Below are 27,932 nucleotides of genomic sequence, written 5' to 3'. Positions count from 1 at the left end.
AACTTAAAGGGTTCTTACAGTGCTTCTATAAGCTCTTGCAGAGACCCTGGTGGCTCTATAACCAGTGAAATTGCCCTGCTTCAGGTTTTAGAGCAGTGCCCTTTTCTGTGGTGTAAAACTGGGGCACGGTGAAGATACATACTCAAATATTACCTATATTAAGCTATCCAACTGCAAATCTGCACAGTCAGGGAATCCTATTATTGAAGTATCACTATCTAAGACTAAGCATACAGATAAAGAAATCAATACCTGCAGCGAGCAAGTAGAACAGGCAGAAGAGTTATGCTATGAATAGCTTAAGAGATAAACCTAAGACAAATATAGTTCAGGAAGGGTCAAGCAAGCAAAGCCAGAAAACCCTGTAGAGTATAAAATTAATCATAACAGTGTATTCCCATCCCAAAACAAAAACTCGAAGAGATCAGAAGCAGAGTTTCATATATTAGCCAGCCACAAAGACTTAGTCCTTGCCACAGAAGCAAGTGTCACCATTTTAAAGGAACCTCAGTCAGTTTGGAATTTATTCAGTAACAAGTTAAACCCAGTTTCAGAACCTTAATCTTCCTTGGACTGGCACTTAGCCTCTCTGTCAGGTTTTATAGATTTACTGTTAAACAGTCTTACTTTCTAAGCTGCTTGCCTTCTTTAGAATGATGGAGAGGGAAAAAAGTGAAAGCTTACTGTTGTATTGTAGAACTAAATACCGCCAAATGTACAAAACAACTTGAGACACACATATTTTCTAGCCATCATTTCATTAATAGAGTTGTTATAGACTGTTCACTGGTTGTGAAAAGGGAAATAAAAAGGAAAACCAGCAACAATCAGATTTGGAGAACCCTTCCCAGCTCCCATTAAGCATCAGGCTGTGGTTCATCCCAAGGCAAACTGTTCCCCATTTAGACTAACAGAGCTTCCAAGAACAGCGAGGTGACGACATTCATCTCACAGAAATGTTAAGTCTGAAATGTAAATTATTGATCAGTTTACCAGAACTCCAGAATGTAGCTGCATTTCCTTTTTCATACATTTCTCTGATGCTGTCGACACTTACCCAGGTGTCAGAACTGCCGTCTGTTCCCACACTCTTGCCAGAAACCTCCAGCTCCATTCTCTCTCCTCAATGGAGTTGCCTACTGAAAGGAAGATTTGTGGGGGATTGCAGTATAGGGACAGTGCTAAGTTCATGCTTTCTTCTGGCATTTACTTGGAGCAGCTGCAGAATTCCCAGTCTGCAGCTCCAGCTTCCCTAGAGGCAGGAATTCTTTGGGAAGACTTGAGCTCAGCTTGCCCACAGTGCACAGACAGCACCAGCAACAAGGTGACTACATACAACGTAGGAGTGCAGAATTTTCATTTTTTCCTTTCATTAGCAATATCAACACACCTGAATTCTTACAGCCTTTGTCTCAAATATGCTACGGCTTTAATTTGTTTTTAGAAGCTAAAGTACCAACTACCCCACTGTACAAATGCTTACTCTGGATTACCCTGCAAGTACTGACAAGATGTGAAAAAGAAGTTAGATCTTCTTGCTTAGTCACAAGACCTTGCAGATGGTTTCCAGAAGAGCAAAAGTTACTTCTACAGAAAATACTGAAAAGATGAGTTGGGAAAACCAATCTTTGTGGTTGTTGCCATCCGTTACTGAACTTCCCCTCATCTGCACTGCCCGTGGGGATATCCTTACAACACTCCTTCCTAAATAGCAATACCCCTAGAATTTACAGTATTTCTTCTTTTAATTTCTCAGTTGATAACTTCTCCCTTTCAAAATTGGTCAGGTTTGCAGCTTTTGTTCTGGGATCTCCCCACGTCTCAGCTGCAGAAACAAAGGCGCATGATGAGCAGTATGGCATTGGGAGCTTCTTCCTGGAAGAGCAGCTCTTTGAGACAAGGGCACAGTTTGAGCAAGATGAGCCAGCCAATTCTGTCCATGAAGAAGATGAGGAGAATGAAAATGAAATGCATACACAAATTCCATTTCCATATGCTGCTGAGCTGCTTTGAGAAGTAACAACAACAAAAAAGACAGAAAACACATTTCTCCTAGAAAGGGAGGATACAGAATGAGAACTCACACTTGGCCTTTTCTTGTGGTTGCTGGTGGACAAAGAAGGATTTTTGAAAAATACTCTTTCCTGCATCACCCATGTTACCTGATTACCATAGGGGCTGTTCAAGTGAAGAGGAATCTCATGCTATGGGTATTTTCACTAGGGCAACAAACATTGTGTATTTCTAAGGCAAGTACTGGAGACAGCCTGTCCACCAGGATGCCTTCTTTTACCAAGAACACTACCTCTAGTAAACAGAGAATCTGTTTTTTTTCCATCATCAAGTCCTCTGTGCTGAGCACTAGAGGGAGGAAAAGCCATTTTTAATACTCTCCTTTTACTAAGTACCCTCTGTGTCAAGACTTGTGGTAATGCTTTTAGAGTGTCGATAAACTGTGTTCATTGTTTGTGAGACTTTTATAGAGAGTTGATGCAGCTGAACGAGGTTTGTTTCCTCTTCTGGCTGGGCTGGTCTGTTAGCTTCATCCTGCCTCTGCCTTTAGTTTTAAGCTCCCCTTGCTCCTCAGAATGCTGCCTGATTTTTCACCCTCTGCCCATATTATTCCATTCTTGACCTCTGCTGTAGTTACACTGCATTTTGTTCTTTCCAAGTCTTTGTTTATTTACATACTTTCTTCCCTCTTGTACAGATCTTCTGCTAAACCTTTCTCTAGCCCTCTGCTTCTCCACCTCTGATAATGGTTTAGGAGAAGTTTTCCATCCCTAAATATTTTTGCTATTGCCTTCAGTTTCAGTGTCAGCTTACCTCAGGCAGGTGCTGCTGTCTATTCCAGGCCTCTGCAGAGCTCCAAAAAGCCCATAAAGGCTGAGGCTGTTTCAGCTGCTTGGACAAACTGCTATTAGCAGAGCCAGAGTGCTGCTGTGAGCCTGGAACTGGGAATGCAGATAACCCACACAGCTCCACTGGCCTCAGAGTACCCAGTAGTTTGTTCACTGAGTTAAGAAACAGAAAATCATTCCTGGAAAACAATGAGGGTAAAACCTGGCTTTTACCTTCCCTTTCTCAGCTGTCTGTGGGGCTTCTCACAGGAGAAGTGGGGAGGACCAGAGAGAAATTTAGGCAGTAGTCAGGTGTCTTTCAGCTTATGTATTACACAGTCCTAAGCTAGGGAGTAGTGTGTGTACCTCAGCTCACCCACCTGCAGATGTCATTTCTTTCTTTTGTTCTTTACACTCTCCCTCCCTGTATTCTTCTGTTCTCACTCTGCTGTTTTCCTTTACTGTCTTACAAACTGCAGAAGACAAAAGACCATTAATTCTGATTAATTCACCATCTGATCTCACAAAGCCACTGGGAACTGTGAGCAATGGGGAGCAGTTGGTGCTCAAGAAAGGCATGTCAGACTGGGATCTGTCTGCTTTAAAAGGGCTGTCTGTTCTTTGTAACACGTGTAGTGGTGCAGCATGACTTCAGCAGTGCAGGTGCTTCCTGGGTTCTCCTCGGGACAAAACCCGTTACCTCCAATGGTGCTAAGTGTGCCCATACCATAATCCAAGAGCTCCTCTGTGTAACAAAGGACTCAAGAGTTGGTGCTTGAAAGCCTTAAAGCCTTACTGATGTGGTCTTTTCTCCTTTATATTGTTTCATCTTTGCTTCAGTTGAAAAGAAATACTTCCATTTTACAGTAAAGAGGCACTTAACACCCTTTAGTGTCATAAAATTTTAAGTACCTATGCAGAATCTAAAGCATGTTTAGCAGAGAAAAGCCATGTCAAGCAGGTGATCCAAAATGCACTTGCTGTTAAATCAAGAACATTCAAAAATAGAGCAAGAGTTCTGTTTAGGAAGCTACTAGCAGCAAGACTCACCTTTGGCTGGTGCTACCAAATCCACAGCTAAATTGCCACCCACACTTGGGAAGTCAGGTTTGGCTTGGGGGGCTCTGGCACTAGCAACAAGCAGTTGTGAAAACAGAGGAAGGCCTCATTATCTTGCCTGGTTTGGGAGAAGGGTGAAAACTCCCCCCTGAACAATGACCATAGACCAAATCAGATTTATTTTATCTTTGTGTCACCATCATGAAAATGGAGTACTTAAAATCATTACAGATTAGGCAAAGGATACTCAAAAAGATGTCTTAATGTTTTTTGCATGTTTTGAAGTACAGAGATTTTTTTTTGGTGTACTTTATAGTTAGCCAAGAACTCCTATCCAAGAAATTTGAGGCCAAGGAAGGGAATCACATTTGTCTGAGCTTAAACAAACAGGTTTTTCAATGTCCTCTCTTGAGTGAGGTAGTGAAGATTACCCTTCCATAATATGGAGGCATGTAAATACGTAACATGTATTTACATACAATAGCCCAGATTATACATTAAGGTAGTATTTTACCTAAGCAATATGTTAAATGGAAACGCCCTCCCCTACCCCTTAGTTTAGGTAATTACATGTTTTAGAAGAATACCAGGTACACCTACTTCAACAAGGAAAAAAGTTAAAAAGCAATAAAAATTAAATAAAAATCACTCACGCTGTATGTAGTTGTGAGATCCATTGTTTGGCAGGGATGGGTAAATACTATCCAAAGTAGAGCAGGAAACAATTAAATACATGCAAAACAGAATGGCAGCAACAGGAGAAAGATGATGGCTACCTTAGTGGGTAGCTAATAGTGACCTTAAAAATCCTCCCAAGCCTGTTCCAACACTGAAAGGGTTTCATAAACAAAACCCACCAAAAGCAGCTGCTGTCACTGGCGCCCTGTTCACTTGCACAGTGCTCCTGTGATATGTGGAGATGACACAGCCTTACTGAAACACAATTGTTAAGTACTGTTGTTTTGGTTTTCAGCTAGAAAATCTAGGAACAGAATCTAGGCATTAATCCATTGCCCTAACTCTTACAAAAGCCTTTCTCCCTTAACAAAGGATGTTACATTTTTCTCTGGTCTCTGCAGTGTTCACAGTGATGCCCTGCACTCGTTCACACTGACCAGTTTACAACGCACATTGGTTTGTGTCCCTTACAGTCCCTGCACCCCACAGAAGGGAACTGGTGCCTACAGTCAGATTTTATTATCAAATACTATTTTAACACAGTGCAAGAGTACTTCCCAGGCTCTTGGTTCAGCATCCTCCAGTAACTTTTGTAAAAGGTCATAATCACTGACTTATTTTCACTTCAGGTTGGTTACGTCACTGCTGACACTAATACGAAAAAATAAAAGTTCACGTTGATACTATTAAATATGGTATGGATATTTTATATTTCTTACCACAGTTTTTACAGTTTCACAAATATCAAAATCCAGGTGTACATGTCCATTTTGCAACATAGAATGACTATACAATTCCAAAAAGAGCAGGCATTTCAAATACACAATTCTGAAGTGTAAACACAGTGTACAAGCTCTTCACTTCACAATCCAGGTGCTATGCAGTAGCAGCTGAGGTAACACCATACAGCATGAACTCAACAAATGGTTGGTTAGCCTCAAGATGATTTTTAGCATCCTTCTATCCTGTCACCTGTTCAGTCTTTTAGTCCTCCCCCAATTTATACAAACATACAATAAATACATTTCTGATTTTAAAGGACACTTAGACAAGTCATGAGGATTTATGTGAGTACAGTACATTTAAGTTCAAGTGCAAAAAAATAACTAGTGGCTAGTCATTGATGTTTCTTTTTATTGTCTATGGTGTTGGTCCCAGGCACTGCCAGAACGTGGGTTGTTCTAAAAGCACAGCTAAAGCACAGCTACGGGACACCCCTTCAGTCAAGCTAACAGATGTCAAAGTGGGTAAACCTGTGCACCCCCTTTCCTGCTCAGCTGCAGCCACCTTCTCTCCCTGACTCTGGGCTCCTGCTGGCCTTGCCTCTGCTCAGCTCAGTCCCCCTGACCTTTCCCCATGGAAGGCCTCGTACCTCACACACATCCCACTTCCAGGAGGGCAGCTGAGCGGTGCTCCCTCAGTCCCAGGGGAGCAGAGTGCTCAGCATCTCCCGGGAACAAGCTGCTCATCTAAGAAAATGGGCCAAAACCCTGTCCTGACTAATCCCCCCGACTCTTCCCTGAGCCCGAGGATTTCCCTCCAGCAGCAATTTTCACTATGCACCAGCACGAGCTGGCTGCAGACAGTATTAAGAAGCATAACAAAACATAATCCAAAGTCCTCCAGTGTCTTGACATTGGGCAAAGTAACTTCCTAAACATACTGCAATTGAGTTACATTTGCTTCCTCCTGAGAATCTCACTCTACTTGATTTCTGCATCCACTACTTTGCCCCTATAATCCTAAACATTCAAGAGTTTTAGGTGATTCCTCCCTACCCCCCCACCTTCCCTAGGCACTTAAAGCTTACTGTTTTCTTAATAAATAACCATAATAACTACACTGCATTAAATAAACCCCTGTATAGATGATGAAATAAAAAACCCAAAAAGATCACTGATCCATCTCAGGCTGTGCAATCTAGATCAAAGACTCTTGTCTCAATATAACATCAAACCTAAAATCACCCAAATGCACACAACCTTATGCCCACCTGCAGGGCTGCAAGCACAGAGGGTAACTTCTTTAGAAGCCTTCCTCCAGCTTTTGTGTTGCACTAAAACATCAGTTCAAAACCTTTGCTTTGCAGAACTAAACTTCTATCTCAAACAACAGAACATTAGCTTCAAAAACATATTCTTTGAATATGCATGCGGTTTACTTCATCCCTCACCATAATATTAAGATATACTTTCTTAAGCTACTCTGTTTCTGAGAAATCTTTCCAGAGACACTTTCATGACATTGCTAGAATTATTAGATCTGGTATTTTCTGATAGAGTGTTCAGGGAAATTCAGTGTCTCTCTTAAAAAGTAATTTACTTTTGAATTGGGAATAAATTTAAGGGAAAAAAAATCCAATCAAATCAGACACACTGTGCCTCAACAAACGAGGAGTGAACTCCCTTTCTTCCACAGATGGTAAAGAAATTTCATAGCACTTGATTCAGCTTTAGCAAAGCAGCTGACAATTCTTCCTACCATTAGATCTGGCCACATCACTTCCCTCAAGAATCCCACCTTTTGGCTTCCCTGCTCATGTTGCTCTGTGTAGTCATATGAATATTCTTTATATAGTTAAAAGCTTGCACTGCATCACATTATGATTGTTAAGATGAAGGAAGTCCTACTTTAGAGCTCCTACTCCAGCGTTTCCCAGGTGAGAAGCAGGATTCCATGCACTGGATTTGGTAAGATGAGCACACCTCAGGGCCCTGCAGCAGCAGGCTGAGCATCACCATCCGACACCACACGGCTGCCATCTGCTTGGGAATCTGATGGTGCTGCAGCTGTTGGTGCTGAACAGTTTCTGGACTGCTCAGAATCTCTTGGATTTTGGGGTTGTCTTGCTGAGCTGGCTGATGAAGCACTGCAATTCTCATTGGTTTTCTAAAAAGAGGGGAAAGGATTGCATGCCAAAAGTCAACATAAATACTCAGGACACTGTCCCCACTGGCACCCCCCAGATGCATTCAGGCACTGCTGGAACATCACAAGGCACTTGCTTTGAATGCCCACAACATAACGAGTCAAATTTAAAGCAGCAAAGCAAAAGTAGTACACTTAAATCCAGATGACACTAATAGCAAGCAGACAGCAGCTTACCTTCCATATCTTTTCCTAACTGCACTTTCCCAAGAAGCATGCAAAAAACAAACTTGTGTTTCAAGGGGAAAAAAACAATTAACTGGTCTTCAAAGTGTTTAGACAAGATAATTCTTATGACTAAGCAAGTCTATAACTTTTTTTTTCTCATGCTTCTTAAATACAATTTTTCTCAGTTGATCCCGCCCTCTCCAAGATACTGCTCAGACTTTCTGACTGGCAGAATTTTTGCTGTATTGATGTACAAATCTATCCAGTCTTCTCAATCAAGCCTTATCAGGGAACATATAAGAGCACATTTAAACACCAGTTACATTCCCAGGGCTGAAACAGCAAATCTCCACACTAACACATTTCATTAGAAGGTGATGCACTGCCTATGATTATTTGTTTTGCACTGAAGCATAGAGAATAAGGCTAGTATGTCCTTTTGTTTGAAGGACTATGAGCAAGCAGAAGCAAAACTAATCCATAATCTTAATGAAGTAAGAAGGAATCATTTTTGTCACTAATTCTCTGTTCACTGACCCTCCTTCCAAATGATCTATTTTCATTCTAAGGAAGCTATTTAACAAATTCAGTAAGAGAGCTTGACAGCCTTTTCCTGGTTTCAGCATTATAATATCATCAGCCTAAAATAAATTACTGAGCCTGAACTATTTTGAAGCAAGTTTGTCCTCTTGGAACACTGAAGGAAGGATGAGAAATTTTGGAGAATATACATGATGAAGAAAAAGATATAATTTTCTTGGTGCATTGAATTTTGGCACATTAACAAGTACTTTTGTATCAGCACTGTATTTTTACTGGAATAAAAGCATTGTGAAAAGAACATGTGCCATAGAGAACAGGCACAAAAGCCCTTCTGGCACTTTGCAATGCTCAGGGAAGCAGCTGGGTTGTGTCTGGCAGTGCTGGACAAGTCACTCTCAGACACTACACACCTACAAAACATTATTTTCTTGCCATGTCCATTGCCTGACTTCTGTGTAACTTCTTTGCTCTGATTTAACAGAGGGCAGCTTACACTAACCAAGACCCTGAGGACATTTGCAATGGGAAACTGAGCAGTTTGTTTGGACGTATTACTTTGATGTCAGAGACCTTGTGATATCTTCAGCTCACATTCTTTGACTCTGGAAAGGTCAAAACCAAACAAAAACCCCAGCCAACCTAAAGCACGCCTCTCACACATTTCCAAGAATAAAGTCAAGTAAGAAAGGCAGGAGGTCACTGACCAGGTGAAATTCCTACATCCAGCTCTGCTGATTCACACTCACATCCCAAATTACCCATTTCTAAAGACAGCACTTGTGGAAAAAGCATTTCTGTGTTTACGCCTACTGGGTGCAAGAAGGAACCTCACCCACCCTGAACTTCAGACAGGTAAACACAGGGCTGAGGCTGCCCATGCTTTTCCAAACCCTGACTGACAAGCACCTCCCTACTTGCCTTAGCAGTGTGCTCCAGCTCCAGCTGGAAAGGCATGGCCAGAGCATTACAAGTTCAAGATCCAAGCCCATCCAACCACTGAGGCAGCTATTACAAGCTGCTCTGTGGGGAGACTGAACAGAAGGGTAATGGTGCACAGTAAGCACCAGATTTTTAAGATATTTTAAGTCCCAGGATAGCTCTTATCTAGGTAAAAAAAAGATTAACTTCACTTGAAAAGAAAGTTCTGTATCCCTTCAGCAGCTGTCTGGTACACAGCAGCCATGTACATGTCTGACAGCATCATCTAAAGAAGCAAAACTAAATAAAATTAATTTTACAGTCTGTTAAGCAGCTGTGCATCTTCATGTTCAATTATCACCTTGTAAATTTTACAAAATGCATAACCTGCAGATTCCAACTAATATGAAAAGAAATGTAAACTTAAAGGGAATACAAATATATCCAAGTCTGTAAAATGGAGTCCCTTTCTATGTCTCTTCTACCATCTTCAGGAAAGTACTACTTGCAAAGTTATTCCTGCTACATTATACATAGAAAACATCTCTATTTCATGCAGTATTTCAACTACTGTGTCACAAGTCCAGTTTCACTACAAGCTGACAGAAAATACCTACCAGGTACTAACAGATTTACAGAGCTATAAAGGTTTTAAAGCTGCTAAAATTACAGAAGAGCTTCCTGAACATTAGAAGATTACCTGTAAAGGCTGATTCTCAGGAGTGGGATTGGTTTTGGATAGTTTAACCATCTCTTTTATCTGGTAGACAGCATAAGCTAAGGTGACCCATGGAGAAGAACTGATGCCCCAGGCAGGCTTGTTCACATCCTCTTGCTCTTCCTGGTGTTTAGTTTTCTTTGGAGGGAGTCTGGGCTCAGTCCTAGGCATGATATCTTCCGACTGCTGCTGTACAAGGTCAATAGTTGCTATGGGAACAGGACTGGAAGGCACTGGAATCCTTTCCGCCAGCATTGTCTTTTCTGAAGTTTAAAACAAAATCATCACTGGCAAAGCCAACAAGCTTAAAAAAGAACAACCCTGATGAAGCAGACAATGAGCATGAAGTGTTCCTTGCTTTCACACTGTGGTTATCACTGCCCTGAAAGCAGAGCACTGGCACAGCCACCAGGAGCCAGACCCAGCACAGTCTGGTTAGGGAAACGTGGCTGCTGGGCATGAAAAACTCCAGTTGTTCCCAGCAAAGAGTTCCTATGGAGTTAGGCAGTTAGTGAGACAAGAATTAAGGGTGGTGACACACTGGAAGACACAAAGTATCTGTCAAAGAGTTCCAGGTAAAGGAAGAAATCCTCCCAAGAGACCTGTACATCTCAGGTCTTGCAATAAACTGTAATAGTTTTTGTAACTATCTTGAAATGCCATCCATAAAATGACTGCCATGACCCAACCCAACGTGCCTTACAATCTTGAAGAGCCAGAGTATTCATACAAAAAATAATTAAACAGATTTTTAGTAATAATAACTTGTGGTTATTTTCAGTAATAGCTCTGTGCTCTCTGTAAAAAACACATTCTGCAAACTTTGAAAAAAATATTTTTTCAAAGAAAATATTTTACAGATTAAGAAGATCTTTTTTTCAAAATTATGAAATTACTTTTACACATTTGGTTTACAAACTCCTAGATAGTACTGGATATTTTAAGCAAGGGCTGGATGTTCTCAAGCAGTGGAGAAACAAGTAGACTAATCCTGCATACACTTGACCACATGCTTCATTTTACTAATCCAACTGGTCTGCTTGAAAGCAGCCTAGTTACTGTCATGCTTTAAATTAACATACACACTGTTAAAATGGGTAGTGTGTATTAAATGAAAACCAAAGACAAAGAGAACAAGGCCACTATGAACAAACTGTCCTTTTGTAGATTCATGTGTAATTAACTGGCTGCTGATGGGAAAGTGAAGCAGCAAATAGCCTTTTCACCTTTCCATTTTTTGCCTTTATCATGTGAACACAGGTGAAGAAAATACTAGCAAAATATATATATATATGAACACTTCAGTACAGGCAGCTTGATAACTTAATATTCCAGCTAAAGAAAACTAACTTTCATTTCATACTCAGAACTTATACTGGAAAGTATTTGGGTAAAAAGCAGCTGAAAAATTCATGACTTTTCACAGTTAGCCAGAGTTTCCTTGTCTTTGTAAGAATTATAGTCACAGTAAACCCCTAACTTTGCTCCAAGTATTTAGTTTCTGGTTAGCCTTTATATTGATAAAGATAGAGATTAAAAAGTTCAAGTTTCCCCAGAGGGGAGATATCTCAGGTTTAAAAAAAAAAATCTATAAAATTTTTTGTCCTCTGAAGCCACCTCTACAATTTCTAGCAGGTGGCTTCAACTGGCAGAATGTGAGAGCACAAAGTGGGATTGAGGTGACCTTAACAAATTGATGCAACTGAAATGACTCACTACAGCTGTGAAGACTAACCTAAGGATTCTCAGAACTGAGAGGACATACAGGCAGCAAAATATGTCATGCTTTTCTTCTATGGACACTCAAGAACTTGATGCTGCCCTTCTTGTAGCAGCAGCAGCATACCACTTCAATTTCTTCATGGCTTAGGACAAAAACTTCCCACTTGAAAATGAACTGTTTTGTCAAAATCCAAGTTAAGATACCAAACTTACAAAAGTAAAGCTGCAGGAGCAGCTACAGAGAGATCTTTTTTGCACTACTTCTAATTCTCTAGTGTCTCTGTGACGTGAGTATTTACCTTCTTCTTCATCAGGAACCAGCATCCACTGGATCAGTGCAAACAGAAGCAGAATCACTAAACAAGCCATCCCAATTCCTCTGAATGTGGCAGCAGGACCTGTAATGAGATTTTTTTTCCCTAAATTGAGAACCTACTTACTTAGTAAAATAAAATGAGTCAGCATTATGTGCTTCTTGCCTATACATTGCCCATGCAGACTCTTATTAGCTTGTTTCATCACATTTTCCTCCCCCATCACTTCTTCAACAGGCTTTTTAAAGGATTTTTAAGCAAGTAATTAGATTCTCATTTGTTCGTCGAGAGGCTTCATAGTATCAACCTATTCTCTCACAAAGGATTCATTCATCTTACAGATGAGGATAGGTATTCGACACAATAATGAAATATCTAGGTGTAACATATTGAATCAATCTGGAACACTGACAGAACAAAGCCATGAGTAATTTGGTCTGAATGCAGTGCTGACCTTGCTTTGATCAGGGGCCTGGACTGGAGATCTCAGGGCCCTTCCCAGCCTGAGAAGTTCTATGATCCTGTGATCCATACAAAGTATATAACTCTTTAACATATAACAATACCAAATAAGTTTAAAGCTGACAGTTCGGTAAAACCAGAATAAAACCAAAATTTTCAATATTACTTTTGCTTACCAAAGTAGTTGACCAAAACCCCTCCAACCATGGCTCCACATCCTCTGCCCAGCCCCAGGTGCAGGCCTTGCAGTATTCCCTGTGCCGACGTCCTCAGCTCCGGAGGCACGGCCGCGCTCAGGTACGAGATGCAGGCTGCCCAGATAGCTGCATGTGTGACACCTGCAGAAACAGACACCAGCAGGAGCACCAGGGCCACAGGGTGCCACCACAACATCTGAGCAACTGCACTCACCAGCTGGAGCACGTGAAGAGAAAAACTACAAAAACCTTCCAGTGACAAATGGCTGTGAAGTACAAATTGGCTTTTGGGAATGTGATACTGGCAACCAAGCCACAGAGAGACAGGACAACCAAGCCACAGAGAGACAGGACAAGTCCTTCTGCACAGCCTGTCAAAAGCTCTTTCTCCCTCTAAGATGACCTCAGTTCTCTTCTGGGGACACAGTCCCTAGGGAGACAAGTCTCTCTGCCAGATTCATTGTGCTTTTTCATTGTGTGACCGAGGGCCTTTGGAATACAGTCCCAATTTCACAAGCTGCAGGCAATTAAAGCATTGATGCCTCTCAGCAGTCTCCTTACCACCACAGTGAAGGCAGCACAAAGGTCATAAAATCCAAACAGTATCAGAGATATCCATGCCATTTCAGAGGCAAGAATTAATCCCTCCTGCCCTTCTCACTCCCCACAAAAACCCAGCACCTCCCAGCAAACTCTTGCTGAACTCAACACCAACACACTGCATTTAGCACGGCATGGTCCAGTGCCACCAACCATGGCCCCATGGCAGCCCCAGCCTGCAGCAGAGACCGTGCAAGTGTCTACCCAGCACATTTGGAGTTTCTACCCAGCACATTCAGGTTTATCTACCCAGCAGATTTGGGGTTGGGACCACCTTTTCCTCCTGCAGGACAGCTAAGGGACAGCCAGCACATGACCCTCAGCGTGGGAAGCTGGCTGCAGGTGGAGCCCTCCCCTTGGAGCACCTGCCTGGGGGCCTGTGTGGAGTGGGGAAGGACAGGACAGGAAAAGGCAGGGTTGTGGAGAAGTCAGAAAAACAAAACAGTTTTTGTAGTTCATCACACATTAAATAAGCCTGAACTATTTTGCCACCCTCAGATTGAGTGGGAATTTTTTTTCTTATTTCAGAGGTATTAAAAATAGTCATCACAGTTTACCAATTCCTAAGCTCTACTGCCTCAGTTTAAAACAAATATTGGCACAACTGATGATTCAGTCAACATGTTTCTGTCCTCTACACTTGACTTAGTAATGAACAGTTGGACAATCAATAATTACTTAGGCATTTAGGCTGAAGACTCCTAAGAGCAAGAAAACACATTTTCATAACATACAGAGTAATGTGGATTTTGCTTAGGTGAAATGAGCAATAAATAGCATTATATGAAATTGATATAGTGCAGGTACACACTTGTTAGATGTCCACCAGGCTGCCCAGGTCAAATTCACTCAAAATCAAACCCAAAACTCCTCAAGCTTTGGGTATTACACAAATATAGGTGCATGTATCTCTCACTCTCAAGGTTTTGGTACTAGTACATCACTGTACTGATAAACAAAAAGCTTGCATTAAAATGAGTCTGTATTACCTTACCATTTAGAGTTTAAGGCTTTAAAACAAACAGATTTTCTATGCAAAAAGCTAAAGAGTTTTAAAACTCACTGAGTCTCTACTTTCTTTAATGCAGATCCATGGATGCATTGCAAATAGCAATCAAGAGCTGTCCCAATAACAAAGCAGAGCTAATTTCATATAGGTAAAGTGGTTTTGGTTTAGAAAATACATCAATTAACATAAAACATGCAGTTTTATTGGCTGTTAAGAGCAAGTCAATTCTTCAAGCCAGGCAAACAAAAAACACATCCGAAATTATTTGAACTGAGTTTGTTTGAACACAAAAGGCCATAACTTAACCAACAGGTTCTTGGATGTTTTCATCTTCAGCAGTGCAAGCCCCACTAGAACACAGTGTTCTCAGTTTCTCTGAAAATAAATCCATACCTTTAAATCAGCTCACTACACTTGCCTTTAAAGGCACAGCCTTTTTATTTTAGTATGTGTACATTATTAATGTGATTTTTTATTATTTATACAACAGTAACTATTTGAAACAGTTTTTACCACAACTCACATAAGAAGTTTGGTGTGGATTACTGTTACTGCTAACCACAATTCTTTTTAAAAGAAGTTGCTCACTATATATATTGTGACATTATTTGCTAAAACCACTAAACCACCATTTCATCATCTGCACAACAGTTCCAACAAGTGCAGCAACCCCAGAGTGATGCTTGTAATTTTAGTGAATTTAGGATAATTCATACATAAACCATGAGCTGAAGATTTGGGGATCCAAATTTATTTCAGGAGAACTATGCATCGTAATTATTGTCAGCCAAAGGCCAAACTCTTTGCTCTCTAGACATAACTGTGTTGCTGGAACATCAGTAGGAGTCACTTCTGAGAATAATACTTGTTTTGGAGTTTGCTGAGTAACTGCCAAGTGAAAACAGCTCATTTTCAGGTTAACAAGATGGTTTTGTAATTTAGAAAAAATTCCTGTCATGCAAATTGGAGAGCTAGCATGGCTGTCATCAGAGAACCTGGACCAGTGCCCTGGAACAATAAATTGCAGCTAACTAGCATAGCAAAACTTTATCTGCTAAGTGCCAAATGAACAAGATTGCTTGTGTGCAATATATATAGATATATATGATTTACAAGGATGTCTTGAAATCCTCAGTTATTACAGATTCAGCCTTAGCTCTTATTTTCATACATTGCCTGTGCAAGTCAATACAGCATAGTGGTTGAAAACTTTGGATTGAGAAGTGAGTTTAAATCTCCACATTTACTCCTTTGAGAGTGCAATGCAATGAGAGCTGTCCTCATCCCATCTACAAACAGCAGCTGGAACACAGCATGGTTCTTATTACAATCAATAGATGCAGTCTGCAGAGTCATCTCCCAGAAAGGTCTCCATGCCCTCCAGCAATAGCACATGGGGATAATCCTGCTTGTGTTGCAGGAACACATTAAACAGAAAAATGAATTTTTTACAGAAGTCAACTAAAACTTCTGTTAGCCTTAAAACCCCTCAAGCTGGGGAGTTTACATAGAATGTGACAGCTTCCTGGAAAAAAGTTCTGCACAATTAGAGCAAGGACTTCACCAAGGGGTTTCAAAGACCTGTCAACTTGATGGGCCACATGGTGCCCACATGTTGTACACAATCTCCTCTTTTTTGGTACTCAATACAATCCTTACATAGAGAAAATAGCTACAACTCTTGCTTCCCTCTGTCAACAAGCTGACTTAAAAATACGAGCTTCCACCCCACCAAATTTCTTTAAGGTATCACTTCTTACTGCCACTGACAATACAGTGGTTATGTAGGAGAGAAAGCAGAGCCCAAAGAAAGAGGACTTGGAACTGCTGCAGAGAAAAAACAGAACTCTAGAAAAGATGAAAACTGGTAAGAGCAGGAAGGGAATGAATAAATGAGGGGGGGAAGTCAGCAGTACTTCTAAAAAGATAACCTCGATCCCCCATTTGGCAATACTGAATGGGATGACTGAATCCCACAAATGCAGTGGCAGTGGTTAGAGACACATGGGGCACCCATGCACATCAGGGACCAACAAATGACGTCTGAAAAGGGCACACAGAACACAGAGACCTGGGGCTGGGTGGGGGAGCTGTGCGTGGGCTTGCTTTGGGTTTTGCTCTCTCATTTGCTTACTATAAATAACTGCAAATAGCCAGATTAACCAAGGAGCCCATGATTCAGCAGTGGCTAAATATGGTAACATCTGGCAGATACATTTATGACAAAGTATTATTTTGAAGGTCCTTAATTTTTTCTTCAAATCTCAATGATTCAGGATTTGTGTACTGTGTACTCTTGCCCTATGTAAAGGCAAACCTATGTATTGTGCAATTCATACTGAAATTTCAGCAGAATAAAAACCACATGCAAAGTACAAGAAACTTCTTTTTCAGCCATGACTTACAGGATTCTTCCAGACACAAACTTATGGCTGTATAGGTGAAACCAAAAGGGTTTTTTCCTGTATTTTTATATGGGAGATCTTTAAAACAGGATTATCTAAAAGGCAACATCCAAAGCTTTGTATTCATCATTTGTTTTCTCTAGATGTTTGAGCAGGTGGGAGTATAACACATACTCATTCTTTAGGTTCTTTCTAAACATGTTCCTATTTTAACGTTTGGTATGAACAATGAAGCATCAATTCAGTATTTGTGGTTTGGGGGATTTTTTAATAACAAAATTCGGAAGCTTGCTGTCGGGGCAATTATAATATGATAAACTGTGTTTTGTTAGCTCAGAACTTTAAGGAGCCAGGACACAAATGGATCTCTGTGTGTATGTAGAGATCCACACAGTGCTCTCTAATGGCATTTTGTAACTCAAAGTCTACCTTACAAAGATTTCTGTAAGTATAGTAGAAAAAGTTAATTTAAATTCAAGTTATGCTGCACACAGAAGAATAAAACTTCTAAGTATAATCTGAAGAAAAAATTCTAAATATTATTGTATAAAAACAAAATACTGGCTTTAAAAAGATGTTAAAAATGGTACTCTTCAAATATTGAAGAAATAAAAAGTAAAACAGTTCCACTTTTTCATGGTTTTGAGAAGTGGCACCCAACACAAAAAAGGTCACAAAAAAGACACAAAAAAGGTAATAAAAACTAAGCTAGAATAATGTATGCTTTAACATTGAAATGAAGTTCTTACAGATTTCTACAACAGGATTTGAAAACAGGACTCAAGTTACTTGTCAATAGACCACACCTCTATCCTTGTAAATAAGTTTGTGAAAGGGCATGTCCCTTAAAGAAGTTCTCTTAGCATTGAGAAAGCTATTGAGAGACCTTCTGCTCTAGCTATTAAAACAAAAATTCTATAATCTAAAAGTACTGATGGAACTGAAAAACTGAAATATTTAACAGAGACAGAATGACCCAGAATATGTTTGGAGGTTTTCTGTGCCATCCTTTCAAGAACTGCAACCTCTGGCATTTAATGACGTTCACATTTATCACCAAACAGGATTTGCAGTAGGTGTGTACCCTCATAGCTCATGCTTCTGTCTCTTTGTTTATTTAAAGGGTGTGTTGGTCTCACACAGTTCTGTTTGAATAAACACAGAACTGTGCACAATCAAATGCACACCCACCCTTTTGACGTCAAATATTTCCCAGGATAAACAGTAATGGTTTATGTGTTTTATGAACCTGCATCTTCTGGGGTATTTGTGGTCAAAACAATAGAGAAATACCAGATTTTTTATTTCATCATAGCTCACTTGAAAACAAGATAAATGGGAGCACCTGAGCTTGTGCTGGAGGGTCTTACCTTGAAGCACTTCCATCGGAAGAACAGTCCAGGCATTTTCCAGGTACGAGATGTAGATGTATCGTGCTGTGTTACAGGCAAGGCCAATATAAAGCACTCTAAAGGAAACAGAGAAAGGAGAAGTCAGGACAGTGTGCACTTTGCCTTTCTGGTAGGTTATAATACAGCTTACTGATGCAGAAGTTATTTGCATGCATACGGTTTGCCAGTCTAAAGCATTTGCTCAATAGAAAATATATCCTTCAAGTTCTAAACCCAAACATAAACTCTCCTCCTGCCCATTCAACACATTCAAAATCCTAATAGAAAAAAAATAAATCAAAGAGACAGCAAACCCACTGAGCTTTTAATTGAGCTCTGTAGTTCTATGCCACACTCTAAATGGGATTGTGTTTCAGAGAGAGAATTTCTGAGTGCATTCAACATTCTTTCCAAACAACCTGCTTTTCTAATCATCCAGAGATTCATTCTGCCATTTCAATGAAAGCCTGGAGCAGGTTTGTATTAAAGGAATTAATTTTAACCCAATTAATACAAGTTTATAGTCCCAGTATCTGCAAACTGCTCAGAACTACTCTAAAACACATCCCACAGAAGCAATATGGTTTATAATAACATGCCTCAGGATAAAACTTAGCCATCCTGTTGAAAAGCAGCAGATGCTGCATCTCAGAATTTAGAGGGGAAAAAAACCCAACAAAAACTCTTACAACAGCTTTAAAACAATGAAATACAAAGACCATTTGTGAAGTGCATTTCCCATTGCACATTTAACCTGATGACTCTTCCCTTCCAGTTTTTAGATTTAGCATAGCTTCCCTCTGGGGTGCTCATTCCTCCAGCTATCTTCCTCTTATTTTTAGATGGATCTTGGGAAACAAAGACTTAATTGAAAACATGTTTACAGCTTGAAAAAGGGTGCTATTGCAACCTTTAAAGATTTTTTTCAGGGACAAGGGTAATTTGTTGTCCCAATAGGGCTTGTTGTCTGAACCCTGGTTGGGCATAAGTGAAATAAATGCAATTGGTAATTAAGGTGAAGCACTGACCTTGTGAAAGGGCTCTTTATTCTTTGTGCTGCTTTTTCAGTTAGTTTTTCTACAAATGCACACCAATAATTAATTAAATGGTACAGAGCCACTGGAAAATCTAGAGTGAGACACCATCACAAAAACACATCATCTTGTCAACATCTGAGGTCTCCAAATACACATGTTGACAGTGAAAAATCCACTACCAGAGTTTTTATCATGTCAGTGATATCAAAAAAGGCCCGGGCATTTCACAACAAGATGAATTTACTTTCAACAAGTAGGGCAAGCTGGCAGGAAGTCATCCCCCCTCAGTCATAGATCAAACCAAGCTGTGCTTTTCCAGATACATGTGAGGCCCATGAATAGCTGGTTTAAGCTGCCTTTAGGCAACAAAAGCCCAAGCATTCAAGGAAGAAAACATGGAAAGCCATGAAAAAGTTCACTGTTATACAATAATGGGAACAAACTTGTTCTTTGTGCTGTGAATCATAAATTTCATCTCATCCTTTAATTAATGCCTTCTGTTCCGAACAAATAACTTGGTTCCTCTCATAGCCACAATTTAATGTAGCTCTTATGTACAACCACACTTCTGAAATGTATTAGGACACATCAGCCTCAAAAGGTAACCAAAGTCACAAGGTCTGCAGGTTCCTGTCTCCATTCCCCTACCAGAAAGGCCCAGGGTGATGCATACTCTCAGGAATACAAAGGAATAGCCTCACATATACATTTGTTTTTCTTCAGCAGCAGTACAGATGCACCTCTCTGTTTAGGATGAGTCCTAGACAGCTTAATTTCACTTTTGTCTAGAAAAAACTCTGTCTGTTCACCAAGAATTGTCTTTCTATCTCAGCTGTTCCCTAGCACAGCCAGACCAGAGATGTGACCTGCTGCTTCAGAGCTCTTCCATCATCACTAACCACTCACCTACCTGTGTTTTTCCAACATGTTACATTTGCAGAAAGATTTGGATTTGGAGTTTAAGAGCAGCAATTTAGTCAGGTTCTACCTCTTAATTTGTTAGAATATATGTACAGAATTTTAGGTAAATTACAGTTTATGAAGATTTCTATAAATATGGTTTTGGAGGGGTATGTCACACAAAAACTTTTGTATATTTACAGAGTCTTTTCAAAAAATGCATTTATAATAATCACTTAGGCTCCCTATCAGACCTAAATGGAAAATGTAAACAGACGGTGCTTATGAACCCTATATGCAGCACCCACACTGACACCATACTCACTTCACAGGTTCAACATTTAAAGCATTGAATCTATATTTGTGACAAGGAGTCTAAGCTGTTTACAGCCATGACTACCAGTCTCTGCTTCCCATAAAAGCTCACATGCTGGAACTGTGGTCAGACAAACACATTCTAGCTTAACCTCAAGTAGGAAGTTATTTTCAGAGCTTGACATCACCTTCTTAAGTGACTAGCAGTTTTGAGTGCTTCTACACCAGGTGGGATCTAAGTATTTCATAACCAGTTTTGTACACTTTTTTGTCACAGTATCATAGAATGATTTGGGCTGGAAGGGAACTTAAAGATCATCTAGTTCCAACCCCTCTGCCATAGGCAGGGACATCATTCATTATGCTCAGGTTGTTCAAAGCCCCATCCAGCCTGGTCTTGGACACTTCCAGGGATGGGGCAGCCACAGCTTCTCTGGGCAATCTGTGCCAGGGCCTTACCCCCTCACAGTAAAGAACTTCTTCCTAATAGCCTCTCAAAGAAACACTAGAAGCACACATGTGCTGCACAAGTGTATGAATAGTAAAGCTAATGAGGTCAGAAATTGGGCATTTTAATCAGTAGATATTTAATATGGTAATGTGCAAAACGCTTGGACAATAATCTGAACATTAGTTTTAAAAAATTGTGAAAACATAAGGGTTTCAAGCTGTTGTAAGGGTTTTATATGGTAGAAACCAAAAGATTTTTAAGACTTGAAAAGGGAAACTGAGCTTCTGTCTGATAAGGTGTAAAGCCCTTTTCCTTGCAGTCCACAAAGGACATTCAATAGCATTTTTTCCTGCTAGTGTGACAATGCATGCAATTCTGGTACTCATGCCTGTCTTCAAACACTCAGCACAGAAATAAAAATTGAATGATAATATTCAAATACTTCAGAAAGAACATCTACATCTAGAAGTCCAACAACCCAGAGGAAAGGAATTTTGAGCTATTAAAAAATAGATAAAATATCAACACCAAATGCTTCTGACTAAGGATATAGAGTTGGAGGCTTTTGCAACTTTATTCCTAATAGGAAAATTATTATCTGCACCAGAAGGCAGCAGACAACACATATACAGAACTGTAAAAGAAGATGAGCTATGAACTCCTATCCATATTTCTTTGGGGAAGAAAAAAAGAAAAGCTTGCTTCCTCTCAAACACACAAAGTTCAGAAAGTACAAGCAAGGCGGCAGGCAACCAGGAGGAGTCATCTCAAACTGTGATGACTAAACACAAGCATTAGGTAACACTAAAATATGACTAATGTGCATTTCCCAGGTGTAGGTATGTAGAATGCTGTAGAATGTAGGTATGCTGTTTCATAGCAAAGAGGGACTAGTGTTTAAACAATTCAATCTTGATCCAGGTTTAGCAAAAAAAAAAAAAAAAAAAAAAGGAGCTAATCCCTCTTATCATCCTTCTTTTCACTGGCCAATGGGCCAATGCTCCCATCCCCTCCATTTAATCTTATTCACAATCCTACCACTCTTTCGGTTTTCATTCTTTAGCTGAAGTCTAAGCCTGAATTTTGTACTATAATATACATGGAAAGAGCATACCCAAGCTATCTTTAGCTATGAAGACTGTGATCTGTTCTCACCACTCCTCCATCATCATACCCTTCCTCCAGGCTTTGCATGCAAGGTGTCATTTTCTCTTACTAATTATTGTCAAATTCAGAGATTAGGACTGACGCTAAGTAAAGAGATCCTCCTCAGTTTCAAGTAAGAAAGAACTCCATCTTTTAAGTAATCTCTCAAATTACTGTGCTAAACATCTCAAACATTTTTAGTAGAGGGCAAATGAATAAAAATATTCATCCCAATAAAAGCAAAACAAAGAGTAAGACCTTAGAACAGAATACACAAAAAGAACAGTGCAAACAGCTTAAAAATACTTACATCTCAATGACTGTATGATTATAAATGGGCTATTTGGAAAGGATATGATGCTAACAACACACAGCTCTGAACTTACATGCACAGAATACCCGAGTAAATATTTAAAAAAAAACACCTCTGCAGCTTCATTAACTCAGGTTTTTCCCATCTTTCCTCCCCTGTGCTTTTTTTAAAAAGCAGAAGAGGGATTTAGAAGGCTATTAAGTCAATTTAGTGAATTTACTGGAAACCAATGTTCACTAATATGCTGGAAGCAGTCGCTTTCACTTACACAAGGCAAAAACAACAGGACAAGCCCTGCAGCCATCTCACTTCATAGCTGACACACACTGCTGCAACTGAAGGAGGAGAGCAAGCCCTGAACTAGTAAGTGACACTGCCAGGCTGCAACCTCATTCTGCCAACACCCAGAGTCTGATTACGAGGCCGTGTACACAGGAGGCGCTCACCTCGTTTCCTCAGCTCAGCTTCTCCCCTCTCAGCCTGCAGCTGACACCTTGACACCTTTCCAGGCTACCGTGGGGGCAACAAACTGCCCTGCAAGGGGAACTAGGCTAAAGCAGAATGCTGCTACTCACAGGAAAAAAACTGAAAAACTAATGGTATTTGTATGTCAAAACAGACAACCCTTGAGTGGGTGGCAATTTGTAAAGATATCAGAGTGATGCATCAGGGAAAAAGGATATCTTCTGGAACCATCTGCAAAAGGTTATGGTGCCAGGCATAAAGCACATACTAACATGCAACTCAAATGCAAAGCAAGCATTTCAGAGTATTTTCAACTCTTAAAATAAAAAAAAAATAAAAAAAAAAAGATTAGTTTGAGTTTTACTTTGTAGCACAAGGGCTGAGCCTGACAGTCACCATTTCTTGTATAGCTCTTTAATGATTGCTGCCATCTTACCTGATGTGACCAACCAATTCAATGAGTTTGTGGCTGAAGAAATAGGCAGTCAGCTCAGACACGTGACTGAGCACAGAACAAACTCCAAAGAGAGTGGTGGTGCCATTCAGGTCTTCCAAGTGCCAGTACAGAAAGGTGAACACAAAACCATATCCAAACCCCATGAACCAGGCCACGAAGAGCACGGAGCCATACTGGATACTGCACAGCAGTTTAATTAGGTCCCAAAAACTGAAAGACTGTGACTGGCTCATACTGGTAGGAGTGTTATCTGAAGATTCATTGGAGGCATTTCTGTCCACCTGTGAGATCTCGACCTCTTTTCTCTTATTTTCATCTTGCTTGAAGTGCGTGTAATGAAATCGAAACTGGGTGGCCACAATCAGAGCCATTGTCATGAGGACACCGAAAACAATGAAAACGATCCTGTAGTTCTTGTACTCTGGAGCTTTACATCCTTGACCTTCAATGGCAACTTCTGTGTGAGTATAGTCAATGCCAATTCCCACAGACAGCATGGCCAGCCCCCAGCCCAGAGACCCCCACATACGCTGCAATCCATAGCGGTCCCGGTGTTTGCCGAGGTACTGCAGAGTTATGGTGTCCACGATGGTAACAGAGGAAGCGCTGAAAAATTCTCCTATTATGACAACCAGCAGAATGAGTAGAAAGATGGCCTCTACTTCTTGTTGATCATAAACGAGCACAACTTGGTCAGAAGGCATCGGCTTTGTGCTGATGGAAGCTGGGGTGGTGCTCAGAGTTGTGTTCCCTAGTGAGGTTGGGCTAGCGGTGGTGCTTTGCAAAATCAAATGGGTACTGTTCTCCAAGGTAAAATCCTCACCATTGCTCTGTGTAGATACCAGGAATGTTATTTCAGGATTAGGTGTCCCTGTTGTTTCCAAAGTGGCTGAACTGGAAGTGACCAGGTCTCTCCTGCCACGAACTTTCGGGGATGCAGCACTCACTGTGGTTAGGGGAGAAGACATGGAGGAGTTTTGCAGGATTGTTGTTAAAAGGCTGCTTGCGTTGGTGGGATGTGCAGGGGGAAGGCCCTTTGGTACACATCTTAAGGTGGCTGGTCTCACAAATCCAATGCCCAGGTTGAACAAAACCCAGCATAAAAGTGAAAACAGGAGGACAATCTTGCCTTTCTTGAAGCGATCTGCCACCACTCCCCAGAAGGGAGCACTGCAAAACTCAATAAAGTACCTGATGCCCACCAGAAGTCCACTCTGGCTGGGGGTCATACCCAGCTGCTTGTAGTACACGGGCAGCAAGGGGTAGAGAGAGCCATACGCAGAATAGAAGAAAAAATAAAAGACCTTTGAGATCAGAAGATCGTTGTTTATTTTGACACAGTGCTTTTCTAACCAATCCAGCTCTTCATCTGGGGCAGTGGTTGTCTCTGTTGAAGGGGATTCATTATTGGGTGGCAAGTCTTGGTCCTTGGAAATGCCATTGAAAGGATCTGCAAGCACATACTTTCTCTTCTGTTCTTCTTCGTCGTCGGTTAGAATGGCCACCTTATCATCAGCTGCCATGGTTCACCACAGGCATCCAGGATCTGGTGGACTCTCAAGGAACTAGGGCTACCCTGTGAACAAATAAAACACAGGGTGGTTAAGGTACCACAGGGGAGCAGACCTGCAATGCCAGCCATCAAGGACAAAGACAGCTTCTTTTTTTGTAAGCAACATTCCTGAGCAATAAATGCAGTCTTCAGGGTGGAGAAGACCATTTGTCTAGACTAGTGGTACATGGTAGCATCAATAAAAAGGTGCTTTATGACCAATTCTGTGAAGCTCTCCCAACATCAGCTTTTTATTTTGCAATAAAACATCTTGCATGTTTAGGAGAGAGAATAACTTATATATTCAGAGTTACTGTGGCAATTAAGTGCTAGCATTTGCAAGTCTCTTCTTTCAAGTTGCCTTTTCTCCCCCAAGGCTAACTGCTTTATTTCCAGTATTCCCTCCTATGCCAAAGGATAGTCATGATTTTGTAATTAAGCAATGCAGCCACATATATCCAGGTTATTTTGATTATCAACACATATTTTCCAATGCCTCATGAAGGCCTTCAAAAGGCTCAGCAGTCTCCTCTTGAAACACATTTCTCTAAGCACTCCACAACTACAGCAGAAATTGATGGGAGGCTCGAGCTTCTACGCTGAATGGGAAGAGGTGGGAATTGGGATGGAGCTTTAAGATCAAAATTTGGGTAACAATCTCAAAGACATCAAAGACCTGGGAGCAAAGAAACAGACAGGCTCTATAAAGGCATCTTCAAGTCAAATTCTGAAATGGAAAAGAGGTGGCCTGGGAGGTAACAGCACTGCAGCTGGCTGCACTTATCTTCTGCAGAAGTGCCTGAAAAATTGATAAGCAACACTAAAAAATAAACACTTAGACTTTGAGTGACCAGCCAGCTTTCACATTTAAAAACAACCCATTCCAATAAACTAGCCTAGCTAAGAAAAGCTTCCTTTTCAAAGAACAAAAACCAGCTCTGGCACCAGCTATCAGCTCCAAATCATTATTAAAAAACTGGATTTGCTCTACTGGTACCTTTAAATTAATAAGATCACCTCATGTTCATTGTGAGAAAGTTAAATATTTTATATATTTTGGTTTTGTAATCCTTTGCTGTTTGGATTAGTATTACTATCACAGAGTAACTTTTTCAAGGACCAATACTTGAAAGGAGAACCAGAAGAACCTGAAATTTCTCAAAGAGGACTCCATTTGTGATCTTGACCTGTTCAAGGAATTTGAAGTTGGACAGGATGATCCTACTGAGTTCCTTCCAACTCAGGGTATTATATCACTCTATGATAAGTATTTTTTTGCAGTTCTGTACTTTATTCTAAGTAGAAGAGGACAATGAAACAAGTCTTTCATTACTCATCTGAAAGCACAATATCATCCCTTTAAAATTAGTCATGCAACAGTATATTTGGTGCCTTTAAATTCATTATAATTCATCATTATTTAATACTGACAATGGATTTGGAATGGATTATTTACTACTAACAAAGGCTAATAAGAGAGAAGAGACTAACATTCAGTAGTATGTTAAATTAATTGTTCCCTATTGATTCAACATATATATAACAGCTGACAACAAGCCATGGGTATTTCTAAAAACAACACTTCATGAGAATAATCTAAACCTTACACAGTTCGGTGAAAGACATGTCTAAAAATACCATCACTAAAATCCCAAACATTCATAAGGTTTGTCTGTGTTTTTCACTTTTAAATGTCATTTCTATGGGATACTATCTACAAGGATCTCTGGTTTCACTTAGGGAGAAAAGGCTACGTACAAATCTTGGAACCTTAAATATTCATGTATTCAAGGTCAGAAGCAAATGAAAACCATGCCAGCATATACACAGAGATTCAAGTTTTTCCTCCAGTTTCTTCAGAGACAATCCAATTAAATTTAAAAAAAGTATTTCAACTGTCAAAAGATTAGACAGTCCTAATTAAGTTGTTAGAACAGTCAAATGTGAAAGCACATTTTCTTGCTCTTACCTGTTACCATCAAAAACCACATGAACCAAAACCCAGCAGTTGTCTAGTGAGCTCCTGCAATTTTTGGTTCAGCCAACCACATCCACCTGACAGGTGGAAGAACTGTGGGGTTTTTGCTCATTTCTATATCCATAAAACAAGCCCTTCTAATGAGTAAATTAGATCAGTCATCATCTGTGCTCTTATTTTCTTTATGCCTTCCCTTTCTTTGACAACAAAGACTCCAGATCTTGTGCAGGGCCCCACTTATGTCAAGGGGATGTAACTGAGCTTTCAGTATATGCTCATCTGTTTACAGCAACTTGCTTGCTTGCTGCATCAGAGCTTCACAGCATTTACTTCTGAAGAACAGATTTCCTGTTCCCCAGACATGACAAGATAGAACTCACATTTTAACCATGTGGATATTTTAGGACAACTTCTTTGTAAGTATGGCTTGAAATCATCCTCATTTAAACAAGTTTATTCCTGTATATGAGCTCTGAACCAGCTGGTTTCATATAAATAATACTGAAAGCTTTTAGAGCAATTACTATTAATTTTGTTTCCCTTTTCTCTTGAAGTGGAATTTCAATTCCATATGTTGTATGAATAGTGAGTACATAATAAATTATGATACTGTTAATCTTTAAACTCTTCAGCTGCTGCATATTCTCCCCCCTGCATAATCTGTATTGGCCTCAGCATCCATCTTCTAATGCACTGCATTTGCATAATCCAAAAGATCCACTCCTGCTATTCTGACTAGAACATTCTGGGTTAGAAGCCTATGAAAAGTCTATTTCATAATAATTTCAGTAAATATTTTCCCACACTAAGAGCTTCATTGAATGTTATTAATGATACAGAATATACTCTTCAAAAATATAACAGCATCAAGAGTGGTAGGAGCCATATGGCATTCTTTATTGTTTTGATTACTAGTTTGTTTAGGAGTCAGGTTTTTGAAAGTCATATTAAGCAATGTTTTAAATTCTAAAAATAATTGACTGAAAATAAGAAAATGAACAGAATATTGTTACTGAAAGAAATCTACAAAAACCCTGATCCAATAGGGATTTCCTTCCATGACAAAAACCCCGTGCCAGTCAGGGATTGAACGTGCAGCAAACCAGACAGATGGAAAAACCAATATACTTCTCAGTGATAAGAGACTAGTTATCTATTGGTAATTTTAACCATTACCTTCAAATACTGTATCTTTACTTTGCAAATATTTTCTAATGCATAAGACAATAGAAGGACAGAAGACAAGCACAACTGAGAGCAAACAACAGAGAACAGGAGTAAGGAAGAAAGGTTAAGAGAGTTCACAGATGGACTTCAGAGTGAATATAAATTTTAACTCATTTGAAGAGAACACAACATTCTGGTA

At 40.1% G+C, this 27,932-nt stretch overlaps 2 protein-coding genes across 8 annotated transcripts in view; one reads left to right on the top strand and one right to left on the bottom strand.

The window, feature by feature from the left end:
• The window catches only part of NEMP2 (nuclear envelope integral membrane protein 2), a 40,893-nt gene that overhangs the window by 10,015 nt on the left and 2,946 nt on the right, over positions 1 to 27,932 (top strand). The window contains exon 9 of one of the 4 annotated variants that reach the window (XM_071434504.1): positions 17,877 to 27,190. The exons of 2 other annotated variants lie outside the window; for them this stretch is intronic. In XM_071434504.1, coding sequence (XP_071290605.1) covers positions 17,877 to 17,910 — 34 coding nt within the window. In that variant the 3' untranslated portion in view covers positions 17,911 to 27,190. Of the gene's footprint in view, positions 1 to 1,787; positions 5,269 to 17,876; positions 27,191 to 27,932 lie in introns of those variants that run through there. One more of the 4 variants, XM_071434502.1, reaches the window with a different exon arrangement.
• On the bottom strand, positions 5,269 to 24,559 carry MFSD6 (major facilitator superfamily domain containing 6). 4 transcript variants are annotated; one of them, XM_071434499.1, is made up of 7 exons: positions 23,016 to 24,559; positions 17,932 to 18,029; positions 12,527 to 12,688; positions 11,874 to 11,972; positions 9,835 to 10,115; positions 7,683 to 7,701; positions 7,331 to 7,466 (listed from the first exon to the last, which is right to left on the bottom strand). In XM_071434499.1, the coding sequence occupies exons 1-7, from the start codon at positions 24,557 to 24,559 to the stop codon at positions 7,456 to 7,458; spliced, it is 2,214 nt and encodes a 737-aa protein (XP_071290600.1). In that variant the 3' UTR covers positions 7,331 to 7,455. The 4 variants fall into 4 exon arrangements, with proteins under 4 accessions (XP_071290598.1, XP_071290600.1, XP_071290599.1 ...); XM_071434498.1 differs by having other exon boundaries at positions 7,337 to 7,466; positions 7,683 to 7,734; XM_071434497.1 differs by lacking the exon at positions 7,683 to 7,701 and having other exon boundaries at positions 5,269 to 7,466.

Source organism: Agelaius tricolor, unplaced genomic scaffold (assembly GCF_023055355.1).
Source record: "Agelaius tricolor isolate 1412-34295 unplaced genomic scaffold, bAgeTri1.0.p SCAF_10, whole genome shotgun sequence".
Classification (NCBI taxonomy): Eukaryota; Metazoa; Chordata; class Aves; order Passeriformes; family Icteridae; genus Agelaius; species Agelaius tricolor.
The sequence above is the reverse complement of the archived record's forward strand: the minus strand, read 5'-3'. Positions and strand labels throughout refer to the sequence as shown.